Raw genomic sequence first — 24,367 nt, 5'->3', positions numbered from 1 at the left:
TATGGAATTCCTTACCTTCCCCCTTCATGCAGAGCAGTCTTATTCCTAGTTTAAAATTACTCTCATAACTTATCTTTTTACCAAAGCCTTTTAGGCTCCTCCCCATTGCCGCTGGCATGATGGTCTGAATAGCTCAATGCTCCTTCTCTGTTTGCTATTTTTCTAGCTTTACCTATCCTCTCTTTTTCTTATATTAGTTGGAATTCCTTTCCTAATTGTAAACCACTGACGTTATAAAGGCTGGTATTTTAAATCACCAATCTAAAACTAAACTACTTCAGGTACAAGCTTAGAGTATAAGTTCTTAGGGTAGTGCTTCTCATCTTTCTCTTAGAAACACACCTCGTCAGTCAGGTTTTCAGGATTACCCCAATGAATATTCATGAAATACATTTGCATATATTGGTCATTCATATGCAAATCTCTCTCATGTATATCAATTAAAAACAATGCAAAGGGTTAAGAAGCACTGCCCTAGTGGACGAGGGAACACCAACTAACTGTATATGAATGCAATTCAGCATGAGCTAAAATAAGAAAAATAATCCCTCTTTTTGCTCTTCTGGTGGCAGGTACAGGGAGTTCCTTTCACCTTGAAATGTCATCCAGTGGGTTCAGTGCTGATCTGTCACCTGTGAGTCTTCAGCACCATTTGTTTTCACAAGTTATTGGGTTTACATTTTCAAAAGCAATAAAACAGGAATATAGGCACGCAAAGGAATCTAATGATGAGTTTCCGAAAGCACAAGCAAAGTATTAAATTCTCTGCCTATACAACTGGCAACAGGAAAATGCTCAATTAGATCTGTACTATTTTCTGGATTTATTAACCCTTGCTATGACACCCTAACCACATTGGTGCCACTCTCTCACAGAACATAACAGTGCTGGGAGCTGTTGGCATTAATGACTGGGCTGGGGGACTCATTGAAATACAGGAGGATTTCAACCAGGAGACCCTAATCAACATCAATGATTCAGTCACTGAAACAATGAAAAATGCATATCTAGGTAAGTAATATGGTATATTTCTTCCCATCCAACTAAGGCACAGAGAGTTAAAGAGGAAGCTCTTGTACTGCATTTTTTTCAAACTGGGTTTACAGATGATGTAACACTTACTGGCTGCATAGCCCAGCAAACATACACAGGCATATTTGCTAGGGCTGCACATTGATTAATAATTGTAATCATTCAATCATGATTAACATTTTTAATTGCAAGATTAATCACATAAACTGGCCAACAGTGCAGCATCTCCCTTTTCTCCTCCCCCCCCCCAACATATAGTATCTCCCCTCTCCCTCTCCCTTCCTAACAGTGCAGCATCTCACCTCTCAAATGTGGTTGTGAGGGGGCAGCGGCTCTGAAGGGGAGGGGGTAGCAGCAACAGTAGGAAACACAAAGGCAGGAGATGTGACTGCATAAGCCCCAGTAGTCTACATTCTCAGCTGCACTCCTTCCTCGGGTTGCAGCAGCATGTGCCACTTAGTTTCATTTCCCTTGCAATGGATGGAGCACACCTGAAGTGAAAACAGATAAAGCACGTGCAATTTAATTGATAAATGAGACAATTAGTACTGATAGTTGTACACTAATAATCAACTACCAGCGATAATAAGTAAAATTTATGGACATATCTTTAGGCGCCAGGATCTGTACATAAATTTTACATGTGAATCCAAAAAGAGGGTGTGGCCACAGGAGGAGCATGGGCGGATCAGTGGCAGTCCAGGAATTTTCACACAGTTTTATAGAAAAAGAGAGATCCACACCTAATTTAGGTGTGAGAATTTACACAATATTTTACTTGGTGTAGATTCTTACACCCAAAACTGGGCGTATATCCCAGTGCCAAACACTATTCTATAAACAGTGCCCTACTTTGAGCGCTGTTTATAGAATAGCGCTTAGCGCAAATTTTTATCAGTGCCCAAATTTGGGCACTATTTATAGAATCGAGTCCTAAATGTGCAACTCTAGTATTTATCTGCTCCAGAGTAAATGTAAATATACATGTGTACTGCCTGCCTTGGGCTGGAGGTTTTGCTGGGCTGCTAGGGAACGTAAACATATATTTTCCTGCTTTTTACACATACAGCGACCACATCTACTTCTGCGGCTTGTTCTAAAATCGCTACATTTATGTACATGCTGCTTCACCTGAACAATGTCAGTGTACCCAAGGTTTAATGTTTCTATGCTGAGCAAAGTGGATTTACTTTCAAAGTTCCAATACAGAACCCAAATATTTTTTTATACTTCCATCTCAGACTCTTGTGAAAGCATAAAGGTTGTAAAGTATGCAGACTTGCCAATGGGGCGAAATTTACCATCCACAATGTTAGATTGAACGCCAAAGAGTGATTTTCAGCTGGTACATCCAGGGTATATATCTTGAGATTTTTAAGTGTCATATTTCTTTCTAAATAAAAAAAGAAGCAGCATAAAATGATGATTGCTTTTCTTTTACCTACATACACTATTTATCACAAATTAACTCCACCCAAATACAAATCTCTCTGCCTGTGTGGCTTAAGAGTAAAGTAAATCTTGCATACTCTTAACCCCATCATAGCATACCTATTCATACCAAATACATCAGCATGACTCTTATTCTCTGTAATAATTGTGGTGCTTTAGTTTCAAGGCCAATCATCTGGACACTAAAAGCTTGTCCTGTATGTCATCAGCTCGCTAGTTTAAAAAAGGAGCTCAGTAAACTAAAGGAGGAATTAGATACACTTAAAGCAGCTTCAAAGACTCCACAAAATCATACTGCTCAGAATCAAACCAAATTTACACCACTGCCTCAAAGGATAAAACCACCTAAAAATAGATGGTTCACAGTAGGCTCAGGCAGAGTTCGTTATGTGACACACAAGCATCCGCCCTCACAAGTGATGCCCCTACAGAATTCTTTTGCACCATTACAGCACTGTGATAGTCCTGAAAATAGAACGGATGCAGAAGAAAAAGGAATGAAGGTGGAACAAAAAGATAGGAAGGTACCCAAAGGGTTAAGACGCCCCCAAATCACTAAAACACATACCAGGAAATGTAGATGGAATGCAATGACCGCAAATGCTCACAGTCTAAGCAATAACGTTCATGACCTTCAAGCCCTGATGGTGGAGGCAGACTTAGACATTGTTGCAATCACGGAGACGTGGCTAAATGGTTCCCATGAATGGGATGCAAACATACCAGGCTATAATCTATTTAGGAAGGATAGAGAGGGTCGTAAAGGTGGAGGAGTAGCTCTGTATGTGAGAAATGATATCACGGCGACTGAAATGACAGGGACCTGGGGAAAAGAAGAAGCGATATGGATCACCTTAAAAAGAGATGATAGAACCTCAGTCCATGTGGGTGTTGTCTACAGACCCCCGACACAACTGGAAGAACTAGATAGGGATCTGATCGCGGATATTCAAAAGTTAGGAAAGAAGAGGGAGGTGCTGTTGCTGGGAGATTTCAATCTGCCGGATGTAGATTGGAAGGTTCCGTCGGCGAAATCGGAGAGAAGTAGACAGATCGTGGATGCTTTCCAAAGTGTTTTGCTCAGACAAATGGTGACGGAACCCATGAGGGAGGGAGCGACGCTGGATCTGGTGCTCACAAATGGGGATAGCGTGTCAAATGTCCGAGTGGGTGCCCACCTGGGCGGCAGTGACCATCAAACGGTTTGGTTTGATATGACTGCTGTAGTGGAGGGCAGCCACTCAAAACTCAAAGTCCTGGATTTCAAGCGTGCTGACTTTACTAAAATGGGGGAATACCTGAGGAAGGAGCTGATGGGCTGGGAGGAAGTACAAGAAGTGGAAGGACAGTGGTCCAGGCTGAAAGAAGCTATAAATAGGGCTACAAACCTTTATGTAAGGAAAGTAAATAAAAGCAAGAGAAAAAGGAAACCGATATGGTTCTCCAAGCAAGTGGCTGAGAAAATAAAGGCTAAAGAGTTGGCGTTACAGAAATACACAAAAACTCAAGAACAGGAACACGGGAAGGAATACCGGAGGAAACTGAAAGAAGCCAAGAGAGAGATACGTCTGGCGAAAGTGCAAACGGAAGAACAAATGGCTAGAAATGTAAGGAGGGGTGACAAAAATTTCTTCAGGTATATTAGTGAAAGGAGAATGACTAAAAAGGGAATTGTGAGACTAAAAGATACTGCGAACCGCTATGTAGATAGTGATGAAGGAAAAGCAAATTTGCTAAATAGATACTTTTGTTCTGTTTTCACAGAAGAAAATCCTGGAGCAGGACCGCGATGGACTGGAAAAAGTACAAATGATAGTGGAGTGGATACAGCATCATTTACAGAAGAGAGTGTGTATGAACAACTTGTAAAGCTAAAGGTGGACAAAGCCATGGGACCGGACGGGATCCACCCCAGGATATTAAGGGAGCTCAGAGAGGTCCTGGCGGGTCCTCTTAAAGATTTGTTTAATAAATCCTTGGAGACGGGAGATGTTCCGAGGGATTGGAGAATGGCGGAGGTGGTCCCTCTTCACAAAAGTGGTGATAGGGAAGTAGCTGGAAACTACAGGCCGGTAAGCCTCACTTCGGTTATTGGAAAAGTAATGGAAGCGATGCTGAAGGAAAGGATAGTGAATTTCCTGGAAGCCAATAAGTTGCAAGATCCGAGACAACATGGTTTTACCAAAGGGAAATCGTGCCAAACTAATCTCATTGAGTTTTTTGATTGGGTGACAGGAGAATTGAATCATGGACGAGCTATGGACGTAATCTACTTAGATTTCAGCAAAGCTTTTGACACGGTTCCCCACAGGAGGCTTTTAAATAAACTGGATGGGCTGAAGATAGGACCTAAAGTGGTGAACTGGATTAGGAACTGGTTGACGGACAGACGCCAGAGGGTGGTGGTGAATGGAGTTAGCTCGGAGGAGGGAAAGGTGAGTAGTGGAGTGCCTCAAGGATCGGTGCTGGGGCCGATTCTGTTCAATATATTTGTGAGTGACCTTGCCGAAGGGTTAGAAGGTAAAGTTTGCCTATTTGCGGATGATACTAAGATCTGTAACAGAGTGGACACCCCGGAGGGAGTGGAAAACATGAAAAAGGATTTGAAGAAGCTAGAACAATGGTCTAAGGTCTGGCAATTAAAATTCAATGCGAAGAAATGCAAAGTGATGCACTTAGGGAATAGAAATCCACGGGAGACGTATGTGTTAGGTGGCGAGAGTCTGATAGGTTCAGACGGGGAGAGGGACCTTGGGGTGATAGTATCTGAGGATTTGAAGGTGACGAAACAGTGTGACAAGGCGGTGGCTGTATCTAGAAGGTTGTTGGGCTGTATAGAGAGAGGTATGACCAGCAGAAGAAAGGGGGTGTTGATGCCTCTGTATAAGTCATTGGTGAGGCCCCATCTAGAGTATTGTGTTCAGTTTTGGAGGCCGTATCTTGCTAAGGATGTAAAAAGAATCGAAGCGGTGCAAAGAAAAGCTACGAGAATGGTATGGGATTTGCGTAACAAGACGTATGAGGAGAGACTTGCTGACCTGAACATGTATACCCTGGAGGAAAGGAGAAACAGGGGTGATATGATACAGACGTTCAAATATTTGAAAGGTATTAATCCGCAAACGAACCTTTTCCGGAGATACGAAGGTGGTAGAACGAGAGGACATGAAATGAGATTGAAGGGGGGCAGACTCAAGAAAAATGTCAGGAAGTATTTCTTCACGGAGAGAGTGGTGGATGCTTGGAATGCCCTCCCACAGGAGGTGGTGGAGAGGAAAACGGTAACGGAATTCAAACATGCGTGGGATAAACATAAAGGAATCCTGTTCAGAAGGAAAGGATCCTCAGGAGCTTAACCGAGATTGGATAGCAGAGCCGGTAGTGGGAGGCGGGGCTGGAGGTTGGGAGGCGGGGATAGTGCGGGGCAGACTTATACGGTCTGTGCCAGAGCCAGTGGTGGGAGGCGGGACTGGAGGTTGGGAGGCAGGGATAGCGCTGGGCAGACTTATACGGTCTGTGCCAGAGCCGGTGGTGGGAGGCGGGGCTAGAGCTGGGCAGACTTATACAGTCTATGCCCTGAAGAGCACAGGTACAAATCAAAGTAAGGTATACACAAAAGTAGCACACATGAGTTGTCTTGTTGGGCAGACTGGATGGACCGTGCAGGTCTTTTTCTGCCATCATCTACTATGTTACTATGTTACTATGTTTGTTGGCCCTTCTGAGATCAGAGCAGGGGCAGGCTGACCATTCAGGCAACCGGGCAGTGCCCAAGGGCCCAGGGCAGTGGGGGGCCCAGTGATAACCTCCCATGTGATGTGCCTAATGCCCACACCACTCTCTCTACAGATCACAACGCTCCCAATCTCTTTATGCCTCAGTGCTCTGCTCCCGTCACCGAACCCCCCCCCCCCCCCCCCCCCCACACACACACACAATCTTGTTTCCTCCATGCAGGAATGGCAGCACCAGCAGCTACATTGGCCAGTGCTGATGATGCCAGAGTTTCTCTCTCCTGTGGTCTGCCCCTCTCTGAGGTAACTTCCTTCTTCCACAAGGACAGGTCACAGCAGAGGGAAGTTCCATTCTGGCATTAGTGGACCACTGGATCACCATTATAGGTTGTTTTGTTGAATGTGGGAAGATTTTATAGAACTAGTTTTGGTAAGTTATCTTTTATTGTCTTCTAATTATACATGCTGATGCCAAATCATATTTTAATATCATTTGGCCAACAAGTTTTAACATTTTGGTTCGGCACCGCTTACTAATGGCTAGCCTTATGTTTAAAACAAGTATGACACACACAGTTGGTATCTGACCCAAATGCGTTGCACTGGCAGCTCAAATAAAAATAAGACTCTCCTTTTCCGTAAGCCCTCAATATTGCTGTATGGATAGAACCTCCACCTAATGTGTTTGTTATGTTTTGCTCAAAAGGAGGTCTGATCCTGATCACGCTGGGAAAAGCTTCACACTGCTCCACATTTAGAAGAACTCAAGTCCATTCCAGGGTATATTTTTGGAAATATGCCTTCGTTTATTAGATGTATCCCAAGAAACAAACAAGTCAATGCTGCAGTCAACACTTTTTAAAAACTAGTCCCCAGATTCCATAAATACTGCTCAAATTTGGGCGAGATCCTGAGATACACATACAGCTTAATTGGTTAATAAGCCATTAACAGCAATAGTTGTACACTAGCAATCAACTGACATTAATTAGCACCAATTAGAATTTTTGCGGGAATCTAACTGTGCACTATTCTATAACACAGGAATGATTCCTGGCCAGTTAAATAGCATTATTGTGTTATTGTTATTAACTTTTTGGTACAGTGCATGATTTGTATAGCTTTGCATGTTTTTATGGTTTTAATTAAGTATGTTCACTTATTTATGGAAGATTTTATGTTTTAAGTGTTGTAATTGTGGTTTTAATTTATGACTTATGTTTAATTTATGGATCATATCTAATTGATAGTTGTTGCCCCTGCAATTGACAAAATGTGGTTACGTTGGCAGTTTTTAATAAAAGTGCTCTGTTTCATCTTCATGATCCATTCTCTTCCTTTGCTCCTCCTATGGCCATGCCACCTTTTGTGTTGCATGTGAGACACTTTGGGCATACCAAGTTACAGAATAGCATGTAGGCAGATCCATGTGTAAGTCCAAAATAGTATCAATTAACATCAATAACTAATTGCTATTGGCTCAGTAACTAATTAGTTTACATGCAGATCTCTGCTCCGTGTCCAAATTTGGGCACTATATATGGAATCTGGGAGCATGTAAGTTAAGTAGGTGTTTGCAGAACAGCACCTAGGTGCTCTTTTTGTACTTTGCAGGTAAGTGTACACTTATGTACTCTAGACATTTATGCACCCAAGGGAAACGTAAGTGTGGGTGCCCAGAATATTGACTTGCCCTTTATAAACTAGATTATATAAATGGTGCCTAAAAAATCAGCACTGAAAAAAACCCCCACACTTACCGCTATTCTGTAAACCTCGCCTAAACTTAGGCGCAGTTTATAGAAATTATGTAGCACCTGTCCCTGTGACTAAAACTTAGACATGACCATTTACACCAACTAAAACCGGGTGCAAATGCTTGCGCCTAATTAAGGCGCAGATTGGGGATAATCTATAATGCCCATGCCCCGCCCATGCCCTCTTTTGTGATGTGCGCATCACTTTACAGAATACGCTTAGAAAATTGAGCACATAAATTCTAATTAGTGCCCATAATTGCTTATTAGTGGCAAATTATCAGCGCAGATTGGCTTGTTAAGCAATTAAGTTGCACACGCAAATTGGCTATACGCGATGATTTTGTGTATGCAACTTTAGTCGCCATTTATAGAATCTGGGGATATATGTCTAGGTGGTGCCATTCGAGAATGCTCCAAATCACACCCACTTTTTTGTGGCATATAACAATGTTATACATCCAAAACTGTCCATTCAACTACCTTGGGGGGTTTTTAACACTTATGCAATCAGTGCCACTTCTGACTACATAACTTATAAGTGCTTTGGAATATCAACCCCATTACATTTAACTTTGTACCATATAGAGGTTGTGTCAGCTTCTGTTCACTTAGGAATTCACCTAAGCATACAATGTGACCAAATGTGCCTAAACTTTTGCACACAACTATAGTGATTAAATTCCTTCTATTATTGACCAACTGACGGTTGTCTTGTAGAAACAAATAGTGGTGGTGGTTGGTGGGGGCATCAAGGCAATTCTTGGCTTGGAAATGCAAGTTCATTCTGCTTGTCCGTGGAAAGAGTAAAGTTGTTTACCTATAACTGATGTTCTCCATGGACAGCAGGATTAACATCCCCATATTCTCTTTCACCTCTTAAGGCTCCATGCTGCTATCTCTATTATAGAATGTCTACTGCACAAGTGCAAAGCCTTCTAAGCTTCTAGCCAATGAGCTAGCATTCTCACTATATCATCTCCACATGGGACTGTTAAGCGTGCTGTCAACAGAGAACACCAGTTACAAATTTTCTGTGTTTCTATACCACTCCTCTCCTCCCAGAACAGCATCACTTTCATCAATATCTTTCATTTGTAGATACTCTATCTCTCCCCATGTCTCACTCCTTTTATTTTTGCAGACCTCTACTTTGTGGTTTTCACCATCTCTTTTTCTTTGATTTTTTTAGTGTAGCACTGCCACCAGATCTTATGCAACTCACTCATTTCTGTCATATAGTTCTTGCTTCTTCCTTGCACGCATGACAGCTCCTATAGCCTGCTCATGGTTTTATATTTAGCATTTTTCCTTCAGTGCAGTTTCACTTCACTTCCTGCTCTCAGCCTTTGTCTAACAAACAATTCACTATAACAACCCAGGTCACTGGTTTTTCTAGCCTCCCCAAGGCAGCACATGCACATACCCCTGGCACAGTTACCTATCCTTGGGAGGTCCATGGATTCACTGCAGCTCATCCACTACAAACACACTTGCTCACCTAAGTAAACTGCTGAGGCTTTGGGCCTAAAAAATGATTTGTATTTCCTACAATTGGGAGAGAGAAAAGAAGAAGAAAGTTAACTGGCTATTCCTACCATGGTTTGCTAATGCCCCTCCCAAAACAATGCTACCCTTTTGACAAATATTTTTGTGGACCATCAGAAGGTAAGTCATAAAAGATTCAACATGTCTTATGACTTACCGTCTGCTGGGCCACAAAAATATTTCTATATGGATTACCTTTAATGAGTTATATTATTGTGGTAGTAGTTCTTATGAATGTAGTTGGATACTAGGCCACAGTTCATTGTTTTAAATATTTGGCTCTTTTGACAGTGTCACATTCTACATTGCTTTAGTCTTAAGGTGGGATATAACATCTGCATTAGAACCAGCAGATAGATCACTTCTAGCATGAGTTAGTACATAGATCTCCACATGACTTAAGAACATAAGTATTGCCATACTGGGATAGACCAAAGGTCCATCAAGCCCAGCATCCTGTTTCCAACAGTGGCCAATCCAGGTTACAAGTACCTGGCAAGATCCCAAAACAGTACAATACATTTTACGTTGCTTATCCTAGAAATAAACAGTGGATTTTCCCCAAGTCTGTTTTAATAGTACATAAGTAATGCCATACTGGGAAAAGACCAAAGGTCCATCGAGCCCAGCATCCTGTCCACGACAGCAGCCAATCCAGGTCAAGGGCACATGACAAGCTACCCAAACGTGCAAACAATTTATACATGTTATTCCCGAAATTGTGGATTTTTCCCAAGTCCATTTAGTAGCGGTTTATGGACTTGTCCTGTAGGAAACCGTCCAACCCCTTTTTAAACTCTGCCAAGCTAACCGCCTTCACTACGTTCTGTGGCAATGAATTCCAGAGTTTAATTATGCGTTAGGTGAAGAAAAATTTCTCCTATTTGTTTTAAATTTACTACACTGTAGTTTCATCGCATGCCCCCTAGTCCTAGTATTTTTGGAAAGCGTGAACAGACGCTTCACATCCACCTGTTCCACTCCACTCATTATTTTATATACCTCTATCATGTCTCCCCTCAGCCGTCTCTTCTCCAAGCTGAAAAGCCCTAGCCTCCTTAGTCTTTCTTTATAGGGAAGTCATCTCATCCCAGCTATCATTTTTGTTGCCCTTATAGCTTATGGCTTATGGACTTTTCTTTTAGGAAGCTAACTGCTTTTACTGCATTCTCTGGCAATGAATTCCAGAGTTTAATTACACATTGAATGAAGAAATATTTTTTCCAATTCATTTTAAATTTACTACGTTGTAGCTTCATTGCGTGCCCCCTAGTCCTAGTATTTTTGGAAAGAGTAAACAATCGATTCACGTCTACTAGCCGTACGCAGCGCTAACATCCTATTTGCTTTCTTAGCTGCCGCCGCACATTGAGCAGAGGGTTTCAATGTATCACCAACGATGACACCTAGATCCCTTTCCTGGTCGGTGACTCCTAATGAGGAGCCTTGCATCATGTAGACTTGTCCTAAGGTTCCTCCCCCCCCCCCCCCCCCATTCTATCTGTGGCACTAAATTTGCACATACAAATTTGGGTGCATTCCCAATTTGTGCATGCAATTTAATTGCATAATGAGCAATTAGTACCAATAATGGGATGCTAACCATCACTTATCTTAAGAATAACTCACCCTATTCATATAATGTGGGGACCAAAAAAGTTATCAATGTTCATCTATGTCCCAAACATTTCATATCAGATGTAAAATATGGACAACTCAACAATTTTTTCTTTTTATTGGGAAAATCAGATTAGCTGCATATCACAACCATATGAATAGTCTTATTCTTTCGCTCAGGCGAAATGGTGTGTAGCAAATCCTCATATATCTCCCATCAATCCATATTTTTTATACAAAATTTTGTTCTTAAAGATTGTGCATATATATATATTTCACTCCCAAAGGCTGTGTAAGTATGCCCAGAGCATATAGTTTTTACAAACGTTCACTTATCTGTGAAACGGCAATCTAGCAGTAACAGGGAACCCCCGCCGACATGGCCAGGTTTCGCATAGCGCTTTTTCAAGGAAGAGGCTCTCTTAACATCCTGCTTTACTCCTGTATACCAAAAGATGGCCGCCATCTTTTGGTATACAGGAGTAAAGCAGGATGTTAAGAGAGCCTCTTCCTTGAAAAAGCGCTATGCGAAACCTGGCCAGGTCGGCGGGGGTTCCCTGTTACTGCTAGATTGCCGTTTCACAGATAAGTGAACGTTTGTAAAAACTATATGCTCTGGGCATACTTACACAGCCTTTGGGAGTGAAATATATATATATGCACAATCTTTAAGAACAAAATTTTGTATAAAAAATATGGATTGATGGGAGATATATGAGGATTTGCTACACACCATTTCGCCTGAGCGAAAGAATAAGACTATTCATATGGTTGTGATATGCAGCTAATCTGATTTTCCCAATAAAAAGAAAAAATTGTTGAGTTGTCCATATTTTACATCTGATATGAAATGTTTGGAACCATCACTTATCGGCACTAATGGGCAATAATTAGAATTTGCGGACACATCTTTATAGTTGCTATTTGATAAAGAAGCATGCATAACTTACATTTGGATCTGAAAAGGGGCCGTGAACATGAGAGGGCATGGGTGGGTCAGGGACATTCCTGGAATTTACGCAGTGTTACAGAATAAGGCAGATCCATGTCTAATTCAGGCATGAGGATTTACACCAGGTTACAATTGGTGTAAATCCTCATCCCCACAATTTAGCCTGGATTCCAGTGCCAAACGCTATTCTATAAATGGCGCCCAACTTAGAGCACTGTTGATAGAATAGTACTTAGTGCTCATTTTTTTCTGAGCCATATACAAAATCTAGCCCACTATCCAGCTTATAAATCGAAAGTGATCGCCGGCTATCTTCCAACACAAATCGGGAGATGGGTGGCGATTTCTTAAAAGCGGCGAAATCGGTATAATCGAAAGCGGCATTTTAGACAGCATCGCTGCTTTCCCGTTGCTTCGCCGGCGAAAGTTCAAGGGGGCGTGTCGGTAGATTAGTGAAGGCGGGACATGGGCGGGCATGGGCGTGGCTACCAGATGGCCGGCTTTCGACGATAATGAACAAAAAAAAAGCGGCGTTAAGCATTATTTCACCGGGTTTACTTGGTCCTTTTATTTTCACGACCAAGCCTCAAAAAGGTGCCCCAACTGACCAGATGACCACTGGAGGGAATGGGGGATGACCTTCCCATACTCCCCCAGTGGTCACCAAACCCCTTCCATACTAAAAAAATAAAACTAAAAACCTTTTTTGCCAGCCTGTATGCCAGCCTCAAATGCCGTACCCACCTCCATGACAGCAGAATGTGTTCTATCCCCCGACAGCCTTTCCCTGGTTGCGATGTGGCTCTCGGGTGAGTGTGACACCTTTTCTGTTAGGTGCCCTGCACAGTCACATTAGCAATGCATTGTGGTGGGTGTAGGGTACTGGTCTCTACTCCCATGGTGCTTTTCCCCCCTGCTAACTGGGTCAGAGTGTGCCCTGTTTTGTTTCCTGTTGTAGTCCATGCAGTAGTGGCCATTTTTGTAAGCCAGTTTTAGTTCCCTTTCCTGTGTTACCCACATTAGAGAACATAGTTCTTACCTTGAATGGTGCTGAAAGAGGGCATTGTACACCATTGTGCCAGCTCTGACCTACTGCTAATCTTAGTACCAGGGGACTCTGATCTACAGTTAACTGTGAGTAAACGTGGTTATTTCAAGAAAAGACTTTTTCAGAGAGATTAGTCTTCAGGTGTGAACTGGTGTGCCAAATAGTTATACAGCAGCAATAAGTCCTAGAGGCTGTATGCAGGTCCCTGGAGCAATTTTAGTGGGTGCAGTATATTTGTGGGTAGTGGGTTTGGGGGGGGGGGGTTGGGGGGGCTCAGCTCCCAAAGTAAGGGAGCTATGCACGTGGGAGCTTTTCTGAAGTCCACCGCAGTGACCCCTAGGGTGGCTGGTTGGTGTCCTGGCATGTCAGGGGGGCCAGTGCACCAAAAATGCTGGCTCCTCCCACGGCCAAATGCCTTGAATTTGGCTGGGGTTTCAGATGGCCGACATAACTTTCCATTATCGCTGAAAAACAAACCCGGCCATCTCAAACCCGGCGAACGCCAAGGCATTTGGCCGGGCTAAACCGTATTATCGAAAAAAAAGATGGCCGGCCATCTTTTTTGATAATACGGTTCCAGACAGCTGTAGCGTCGCCGCCAACATAGATCGCCGGCGATCTATTTGGCCGGCGACATTTGATTATGCCCCTCTATGTCAATGACAAAGCCAGGATTAGAACACAGATCATCTCATGCATTCTACCTGCTTTTGCTGTACACTGGAGCAGGGGTTCTCAACCCAGACCTCAGTACACACCTTATCAGTTAGCTTTCAGAATACTCACAATGAATATGCATGAAATAAATTTGGATACACTTCTGTAATCCCCCAATATATGGAGATTACTGAGAGTGTGAATTCCTGTTGAGTGGGGGGGAGTGACTGGGAGGTCCCTGGTGGAAGGAAGGTCTGGCCCATGGGGAGTAGTTTTGAAATAGAATGCAGAGAGATACTGACGATTGGGGGGGGGGGGGGGGGGGTTTAAAAGGATATAAAGCTAGAATTATGCCTTTTAGGTTGCCTGTAGGTCTGGAGTTGCCTTAACATCTCCTGCCATTGACTGGAAGGAGAGAGAGGGGAGTCCTGAGAATTGGAGAGATCCACTGGCTGTGAGAGGCAGGTTGCGGCTCCAATAAATGGCAACCGGGAAACAATGTGCTACGGGTGGGTAGAAGAAGGCCCAGCCCAGGAGCAGGGGACTGGAGCCAGGCAGAGCTCATCCCAGAACCTGGATGCAGCGGTTTGCAAATATTGGAGTGCTGTGTGGTTTCTGGAGAGCTGAGTGGAACCCAGAACTGGTGAGAGAATCTGACCTCCCAAACCCCCAGATCGCTATTCCAGACCATAGATCCACTCCCAAGCTCGACCTCAGGTGGACTGGAATAGTTGAGTGAAGTGAGAGTGGCCCTGAATGTGAAATATCTGCTTTATGGCCTGGGGCAGGAGCTAGTGCATGGGTGAGAACCAGATTATACTTCCTCTGTTGTATGCAGATCTATCTCATGCATGTTCATTGTGGATTGTAAGCTCTTTGAGCAGGGACTGTCTTTTCATGTATGGTGTACAGCGCTGCGTATGCCTTGTAGCGCTATAGAAGTGATAAGTAGTAGTAGTAGTACATAAGTACAAACCTAACTGGTTAGGTGTATCCTGAGGACTGGATTGAGAACTACTGCCATAGATTAAACTTCTGTTTTTTTAAGCTGTTCTATATGTGCTGCCATTTTAGGTTACTCTGTAAAGCTACTGAGATATGGGGAGCGGATATTCTATGCTGCAGGAGCTCCCAGGTACCAGCACTTCGGCAAGGTGATTATATATGAGGTGAACCACTCCAGCCCGTTCAACACAAACTGGACAGACAGACAGCATATAATGGGTGAACAGGTGAGTGCATGACTTCTGAAGTAACTTTGCATCAGCATTGCACTTGCCCCACAATACTGAAATCACAGTGCATAAGCCCTGCAATAGCTATAACAGGTAGAACAGCAAATGAGTGTTCTTTGTGCTGATAAAACTACTTTGCCTTTTCAGTGTGCTCAGTAGAAAGAGCTTCTATGAATGTTTCCTAGATTTTCTAGTCCCTTATCAAAACTTTATTTCTGAGATCTGTAGGGGCTGTCCTTACCTGTCCTAGTAAGTTGTAGCTACCAGAATGCACCATAATACACAAGAACCTAAAATGTGCCATGCTGGGTCAGATAAAAGGCCCATCAAATTTACATCCAGTCTATGACACTGGCTAAGCCAGATTAGTAGGAAATACCTGGCAGATCCCGGTGAGGTGATTCATTCCTTTTTCTATTTTGTAAGGTTAAGCAGTTATTCCTTATTTAGCTGTCCCACATCATTCATGAGTTTATAAGCCTCAATCCAATCATATCCCTTTTCAGTTGTCTCTTCAAGTTGAAAAGCCCTAACCTGTTTAGCCTTTTTTTTGTTTTTTGCAAGAGTTCCATTCCCTTTATTATTTTTGTTGACCTTCTCTGTACCTTTTCTAGTTTGACTATATGCCTTTTATAGTACTAAGAGAGTTCTTTATAATCTCCTTTACAGTTGTGCTCTTCCATATCCCTCCAATATTCAAAGCAACACCAGAAATTACTTCACACATTTTAGCACGTACATAATCTGAATAATCTTGCACATATTAACATGTGGTAGGTCTTGAAAAAAACATCTTATACAAATGCTCATTTCTGAATGGTTTCTGATAACTGTCTCTGTTGGTTATGATGTCACAGTTTCTCACACATTCTAGCTTCTATTTGTTTCATATTGATTGTAATGACCTCATATGCACACATTAGCACATGATTGATGATGTCTAGGGATCTGTCATAGATTGGTTCGTACTTTGGGGCAGAGCTCTGTGCCGTGGATGTGGATGGAGATAAGGAGACTGATGTCCTCTTGATAGGAGAGCCCCTCTACTATGGAGACCGAAGAGGAGGAAGAGTCCACGTCTGTCTCTTTAATGGAGTGAGTGACTTTTGGGTGAAAAGATGCCGTGGGGTAGACAATAACAGCACATTAGGTTCCCAGGACTGAGATTGCAAAGAATGAAAATGTTCCCTGATATCAGCAGAAGATGCTTTCCTTATGACGGGTGGGGGACACTAAAAGTAGGAGGAGGCACGCTCTACAGACTGGGAACACTGAGGCACCGATGCAGGGCCGTGCCGATGCGGTAAGCGGGGTAAGCGCCGCAGGGGGGCGCTATCCTCTGTGGGGCGCCGCCGCTGCGTGCTTACCCTGCCCTCCCGCTCCCATGTAGGAACTGCCGCCCTCTTCTCCCCCCCCAAGATCCCGTTCCTTTTTTTTTCTTTTAAATTTACCTTCCTCCGGCAGCGCAGCGTCATTGAAGGAGGCGGCGCTCCCAGTCCCGACGTCTCTAGCCTTCCCTTGTTCGCTGCTCACTGCCCCGCCTTCTTCTGACGTCATGATGTCAGAAGAAGGCGGGGCAGTGAGCAGCAAACAAGGGAAGGCTAGAGACGTCGGGACTGGGAGCGCCGCCTCCTTCAATGACGCTGCGCTGCCGGAGGAAGGTAAATTTAAAAGAAAAAAAAAAGGAACGGGATCTTGGGGGGGAGAAGAGGGCGGGCAGTTCCTACATGGGAGCGGGAGGGCAGGGGAGAGAGGGGAATCGCTGCCTTGGAGCCAGGCAGGTGCGGGGGGGGGGGGCGCCGCCAACTGGTAGTCTGCAGGGGGGCGCCAGAGACCCTTGGCACGGCCCTGCACCGATGCTCAGAAGTAAACGCAGGTGCTAGAGGCCATTAGTGCCAGTCTAGCACCCGTATTTACCAGTGCACAATGCACAGAACCCTTACTGCAGGAAAGAAGGAGCCTGTAAAGGAGCTGCACAATTAAAATGCTAATATAGTCAAAAGGATGCAAATAGGGGTATTTTCTATTCCCTCCGATGCTCAGAGAACAGGGCTCTTCACAAGGGTGCCCATACTGCTCCAAAACCTTACACCAACTCAGAGCCAGCATTAGGTAACTGGACAGCAGCTTAAGTTAGAAGCAGAAAATCATGAGTAGGTGGGGGATCTGCCAGACATGGACCGAAGTCCGGTGAGTGTCAGCTCACTCTTCTCCTCCTCAGGGAAACTTTCCAACCTCTTCTTTTTCACTCCTGTTTGCTCTTTCCCTGCTCCGGACTATATGCTCCCCTTGATTGACCTTCCACCCAGGAATGCCTGCAGTACGGTCATATCTCCCATCTACACTTCCCAAACTGTAAGGGTGTCTAGTATAAGAAGATGTTCACCTCTTCTTTCCGCTACTGGTGCCCTAAATACTGGAATGCTCTCCCACAACACCTCAAAACGCAAGTGGACCACATCCTCTTCAAGAAGTTGCTGAAGACTCACTTCTTTGCCAAAGCTTACTCCCCTAGTTTCTCTTCTGATTGATGCACCCTTCTTGAACCCCACCCTGCTTGGTTTACCATTGTTAGCTACTGCTCCTTCTGTCTATTCTCTGTCCTCTTTGCAATATTTCCTTTATTGTAAATTTTCTTAATTTACTGTAAGCCACATTGTGCCTGCATGTTTGGGAAAATGTGGGCTACAAATGAACCATAAATAAATAAATAAAACCCTGGAATGGGGAGGGATAGCAATTCTTACCCCAGGCAAGGAGAAGGCTTCTTCCTCTACAGCCGGGCTAAATCTCAACCTTCTGTGCTAGAAGGCTGTGGCAAGGATAGCACTTTCTGGAGGAATTTTAAAAGTGGTCCACATCTGCCTCTTCCCCCTGGCCAAGGTTCCCTGCTTCCCAGTTTGACTGCGCATGCACTGGACAAGTTCCCCCTTCCTTACTTCCTAATGCTCAATATTAATAGAGCACTTATATTTATATACTATTAGCATTGAGCATTAGGGAGCTGTTTTGCCATGCTGTTCCAGTGTTATTTTTCTAGCACTGATCTATACAATGCTGGAGTTTTGATCATCGAGCTTGACAGTACAAAAGAAGAGTTCTATACTTCTCAGAGTACAAAGAATGGAAATATGTTACTGATACTAGCAGGAAGCACTCTCACCAGAGAGGGGGAATACTGACAATACAGAAGCTGATATTCAAAGGTGTAGGCTCCTAACTATGAGAGTTAAGCACCTAATATTGCCTCTTTGAAAATTTACTAGGCTTGTGTTTCTAAATTTACATTTCTAGTTTCAATTAGCTACTAAATATAAAAACATAAAAAGTGAGTGTTTAAAGGGGGCACACAGGCGTGAAAGAAAAAAAGTTGGGAGCTTACCACTTATTTTCATCACTAGGCACCTAAACTAGGCTCTTAAAGAATTCATCTTAGAAGTGTTTTCTGGCTTTTATACATTTGAATAGTGGCTTTTAAATGTGTAAAAGCCCTAAAAGGGCAATTCTATAAAGGGTACTCACTTAAAAAAAAGGATGCACCTAAATGCCAGCGTCAAAATGTATGCATGTATTCTAGGGCATTCCCTTTACAGAATAGGCATGTATACTGTAACAAATATAAGTACTCATATGCAGTGTCATATGTGCATATTTGAGGACACTCACAAAATGGCTGCAATAACTCGACTCCCCGAATGTGGAGTTGCAGACACCCTCTTCTAGCCAGGTGGCTCCTGCCAAGGAAACACAAATTGTTCTCTGTGTCTGGCCAGAGGATGGGCCAAAATGTACATGAGAAAGATCTGAGGAGAAGATTCAGTGGGCAAGCATCATTCTTCAGAGAGGTAAGTTGCAACAGGGGGATGAAGCTGGGAGGAGAGCACTAGATAGGATGAATCCGATAATCAAAGGATTCATGCTCCTAACATTGAGAGTTATGTTCATTAGTTGACCACTTTGAAAATTTACTAAGGCTGAGTGCATAAATTTTTACTCTGAATTTTATGAAACTCTTAAATTTAGGAGCATGAAAAGTAGATGGTAACAGGGGTGGATTTAAGGTGGGGAAAAGAAGTGAGGAGCTTAGATCAGAACTTATGCTCTTAAATTTGTTTGAAAATAGGGCACAGATTTATGGGCCTAACTTAGGAGCATAAATTTAGGAGCTCACCATTTTCTGAAGATTGTGCCCGATATATAAAGGAAGTAGACTGGTTTGAAAATGAAAGAATTCAAAACACTGACACACATGGGTTTGATTGGCAGAAGTGTCAGACATATCACCAGCACATACTGTGTTGAGGAAGCAAAAGTAGAAGCAAGAGAAACTGCCCAGCCAGCAGAAGTGAAAGGACTCTTGCAGAATCAGGGATGGGGAGAGGATCCAAGGTATTACCTTGGCAACAGGCACATGAGTTACCCAGGCCAATCCTTACATTTGAAAGGGAACCAATCATCTTAGAGTAGGAGAAGGAGCTCCAGTTTCCTTGGAGGATACTGTGGCTGCTGAAGAGGCTGCACCTGAATCCATGAAACTGGAAACTCCTGGAGATTACCAGAAACTCCCTAGGAGGATATTGTTACTTGCATTCTACAATACACTCAAGGTATACCTTTTTTTGTTTTCTATTTTTTCTCTTTCTTTATTTATTTTGCATGAATTTTAAAGAAGTATTGTCACATTTTGAAGATTCATTCCTGTTTTCAGAACACGCAATTGGTTACTGCCTTTACCAGATGTCACAGTTACAGGAACTGTTATTTCCAACTAGTACAGGTATTATTGAAAATCCTTTACTGGTTAGGGATAGGAGGGAGGGACATTTTAATTGTGGTGCCTATGTTATATGTGACATCACTTTTGAACTGTCTGCATTTACTAATCCTGCACTTCAAAAGATGTAACCATTCAAACAAAAGGTGTATCCCTGTAGATGTCTTTATATGGGGCAGACCTCCAGAATATTTAAGAAATGTATCACTGAGCATAAGTATTACACTTCTAAATAAAAAGTAGAAGCACGTTTGGTACTGCAATGGATGAAGAAAGCAAAATATTTTCAGATTTATGCTGCTGGATTATAGAGCAAGTGCAGCCTGGTCCCCTTGGTGGTGATTTTAAAAAGCTACTCAGAGCAACGCTAGATTTATCATTTATAGAGAGAGCCTTGAGTCCCTTGGGCTTAACATTGCAATGTACTGAAAAATATATATATATATTTTAATTTAAAACATAAATGCCCCCTTTTTTGCATAGTCTGTTCACTGAGCACAGGCTTTATTTTGAAGCTTTTGGTTTAAGCTTCCCTATTGGCTCTGTCTGTTTGGGAAGAGTTCAAAAAGCCAAGTAGCCATTTTGTGCCTCTGGAGGCTGCTGCTGGTGAAGGCTGGTTTTCCTTTTTGCATGAGTGCCCTGCCCTGATGAAGCTTTCAGTGAAACGGAGCTCCGGTCAGGAGTGGCTCAGCTGCTAAACTGTCTTTTGCTCTTCAGTATATGGGAATAGATTCTATTTATGGTGCCTGAAAAATTGGTGCCAAAAAAATTTCCACCTAGGCATATTCTATAGACAGCGCCTACATTTAGGTGCTCTTTATAGAATACACCTAGCGGGTTTTAGAATACGCCTAGCGGCCATGACAATGCCTTACTCTAGGTGCATCCATTTATGCCATGTAAAACTTGGTGTAAATATCGGTGCCTAACTTAGATGCAGAACAGGTTTATTTATAACCCTGTGCATAAATTTTCAGAATGCCCACAAACCGCCCATCCCATGCCTATGGCCACGCCCCCTTTTGGCAGTACACATTAGAATTTGCATGCACCACTTTACAGGAATGCTTAGCAGGTAGTGCATGTAAATTCCAATTAATGCTGTTGATTCCTTGTTGGCATCCAATTATCAGTGCTGATTAGCTTGTTAACTAATTAAATTATGTGCATTGTTATGGAATATGCTTTGATTTCTGGACGGAAATCTTTGCGCGATATATAGAATCTGGTGGATAAAGCCATAAGTACACAAGTATTGCCATACTGGGACAGACCGAAGTTCCATCAAGCCCAGCATCCTGTTTCCAACAGTGGCCAATCCAGGTCACAAGTACTACTACTATTACTTATCATTTCTATAGCTTTACTAGACGTACGCAGCGCTGTAAGATCCCAAAAAAGTACAATACATTTTATGCTGCTTATCCTATAAATAAGCAGTGAATTTTCCACAGGTCCACTTTAATAATAGTTTATGGACTTTTCCTTTAGGAAGCCATGCAAACCTTTTTTAAACCCCACTAAGCTAACTGCTTTTACTACATTCTCTGGCAACGAATTCCAGAGTTTAATTACACGTTTGAAGAAACATTTTCTCCTATTTGTTTTAAATTTACTACTTTGTAGCTTCATTGCATGTCCCCTAGTCCTAGTATTTTTGAAAAGAGTAAACAATTGATTCACACGTCTACCAATTCCACTCCAATCATTATTTTATAGACCTCTATCATATCTCCCCTCTGCCGTCTTTTCTCCAAAGCCCTAACCACTTTAGCCTTTCCTCATAGGGAAGTCGTCCCTTCTCCTTTATCATTTTTGTTGCCCTTCTCTGTACCTTTTCTAATTCCACTATATTTTTTTTAAGATGCAGTGACCAGAACTGAACACAATGTTCAAGGTGTGGTCGCACCATGGAGTAATACATAGGCATTATAACGTCCTCATTTTTGTTTTCCATTCCTTTCCTAATAATACCTAACATTCCATTTGCTTTCTTAGCTGCCGCCGTACACTGAGCAGAGGGTTTCAACATATCATCAATGACGACGCTTAGATCCCTTTCCTTCGGTCTTATAGTCACTGGAGTTCTCTATTGATCTCTAAACTAAGTATTTCTTTTACTATGTTTTTGCATGTTTCTAAGCCCTAATTTAGTGGTTTGCCATTATTTTATTGAAGTGATTTATGGACACTGGTAATATTCTTTTTTTTTTTAGCCCCATATAGCTTATATAAGCAATAGAGTTGTTCTAACCTATGATGGTAATTTTTTTTCAGGGTCTAAGTTCCCCTGTTATCTCTATATTTGTCACTCCCTCTGCCATGTCCATATGTACTCATTCTGGTGCACAGCTTCTACTCCAAAGCTGTAATAATGGTGAGAGAAGTATGGGACATGAGACAACCCAAATGTACTGTATGCCTGCCCTCTCCAAATTGGCTACTTAGATCCCATATGCTACTCCTTTTATGGAGCTCATTTCTTTCCAAATTCACATGATACTGCGCATAGGGAGAAATGACAAGGAAGTCAACCTTCGTTTCCTCTATGATGGTAGTATAGCACAGTTAAGACTGATGTTTCATCTGATGTATAACCCCTGCAGCAGACATACAGATGATTTCCAAGGGTGCAGGGTGGGGTTGCAATATGTTAAGGCACCAGCCATATCTTATGACACTAGGACATGAGAAAATATAGCTATAAAGTGATTCCACTTCACATACTGTAATCCATATAAAATTTGGCCTTTGCACCATTGTCACCCCAGCATTCATCACAGTTCCTGCTATCCCATCTTGCCAATATATAGGTCATGTGAATGGGTCCTACACTAACCGCCACTGAACTCCCCTCCCAACCATCCTGACCTATGGACAAAATGAACAAATAAATGTTTAAAAAGGAGACAGTCAATAACAGTGTGAGAAACCATTACATGCCTGTATATAAAGATAAAAATAATGTAAACCTTTGCTATTGAACATGCATAACAGTGAGCACATGAAGGAGTCCATCCCAACAGCATACCCCACATCCCTTGAAATAAAACAGGAAACAATCTGGCTCTAATGAATGAATTGAACACTGCTTTATATTGTCTGTGAGCAGCCCCAGATTGGCATGTCTTTTCCCACGGGATGGATGCCTTTGCACATTACAGACATGCCCTATGATGTGGTTTCTCAGCACCACAGCATAAAAAGTGGCTACAGAAGTCAGGGCCAATAACATACTGCCATGCCCACTCGCCCTTTAAAGTCAGGGAGAGTGGACAAACTCCAGCTTTATCATTTAGTGCTATATACCCTAACTCTCCCTCAGCTATGAGGCCCAACCTGTCCTGTATAGCCACTTTGACTTCCTTATAGTCCAAGGCCTGGGTGGCATCTAATGCCCTATACTCATCTTGGACCTCCCCAGTTAAGTAAGGGGCCAAAATAATAGTTCATTATTCAGGAGGCCACATTGCGGCCATGGCCACCTGCTTGAAGGTAATCAAAAATTCTTCTGGGTCATCCTCTGGTTCCAACTTAGTAAGGGATAACCCTCCACATGGGAGATCCCAACTGCTCCATCGGAAAGTCTCACCTCAGAGTCACCATTGGGTTTCTCATCTATGAAGACCAGATGCAAGGTTTATTAGTTACAGGGCCTGCGTTTCCAGTAATTGCAAAAAAGGTTGCTGCTGTTGTGTCTGTTGTTCCAAGGTCCTGGAAAACTGGAAGTCCATTGCCTCCTGCTGGCCCCTAATCTGCTCTATGACTCATTTCATGAAGGCTTCCAACGCCATCTTCTGCAAATGGGAAAAAGAGAGAAACACCAAGTTCCACTCCTTTAAGCTTCAGGTGTGCCTCTCCCCTTTTGGGTACTAGGCCCTACCTAGCCCTTCTCAGAACCCCTGTCTTCTATCCTCAAACTGTATCTCCAAGATACTCTTACTAGCAGTACAGGTGAGTCTGCACTTTGTAGGAATCAACAGGCTGTTCCAGCACAATGTGTGGTCTCAAGGAACCCCCCCCCCCCCCCCCCAGGTGTAGACTGAGTACCTGTTTCCAAAACCAAGAGGAGTCCATGATTCTTTAGCAAAAGTCCAACAGCAACCAATAGACCATGCTTTTCCTCCAGAAAGGCCTCTCAATTTCAGGAAGGGAAGAGAGCCAGATCCAACTCTTTGGTCCCACCAACCACAGAGTCCTTAATGGCTTCTCCCTTTAAATTCAGAGTGAGTAGGCAGTTCTCCAATAGTCCAGGCCCTGTTTGTCCTGCAAGTCCTGGGAAGAACAGATTGTTCCCCTTTTTGGCCTAACAGGGACCTTTTTTCCCTTCTTCGGTGCTATTTGCACAGACTGGACATGCTAGGGATGCTAGATGATCTAGAATAGGAACACACCCAGTAAGGAAGGCATATCAGGATGCACACCTATCCAGACATAATTATTTTCATCATAGGTAGGCACCATAATAAAGACAGGGGTACAGATATCCTGTGTGGAGAGGGTCTGTTGGGAGATAGACAGGGAAGGCCCATGATCGTTGATGAGACCCTTTATAGGGAAA

At 43.0% G+C, this 24,367-nt stretch overlaps 1 protein-coding gene across 1 annotated transcript in view; it reads left to right on the top strand.

Moving 5' to 3' along the window:
- The window catches only part of ITGAL (integrin subunit alpha L), a 430,397-nt gene that overhangs the window by 209,480 nt on the left and 196,550 nt on the right, over window positions 1-24,367 (top strand). The window contains exons 10-13 of the mRNA XM_030209478.1: window positions 573-634; window positions 876-1,011; window positions 14,872-15,029; window positions 15,990-16,127. Of these exons, the coding sequence (XP_030065338.1) occupies window positions 573-634; window positions 876-1,011; window positions 14,872-15,029; window positions 15,990-16,127 (494 nt within the window). The remainder of the gene's footprint in view (window positions 1-572; window positions 635-875; window positions 1,012-14,871; window positions 15,030-15,989; window positions 16,128-24,367) is intronic.

The sequence above is a fragment of the Microcaecilia unicolor genome, chromosome 7 (genome assembly GCF_901765095.1).
Source record: "Microcaecilia unicolor chromosome 7, aMicUni1.1, whole genome shotgun sequence".
NCBI lineage: Eukaryota > Metazoa > Chordata > Amphibia > Gymnophiona > Siphonopidae > Microcaecilia > Microcaecilia unicolor.
The sequence above is the reverse complement of the archived record's forward strand: the minus strand, read 5'-3'. Positions and strand labels throughout refer to the sequence as shown.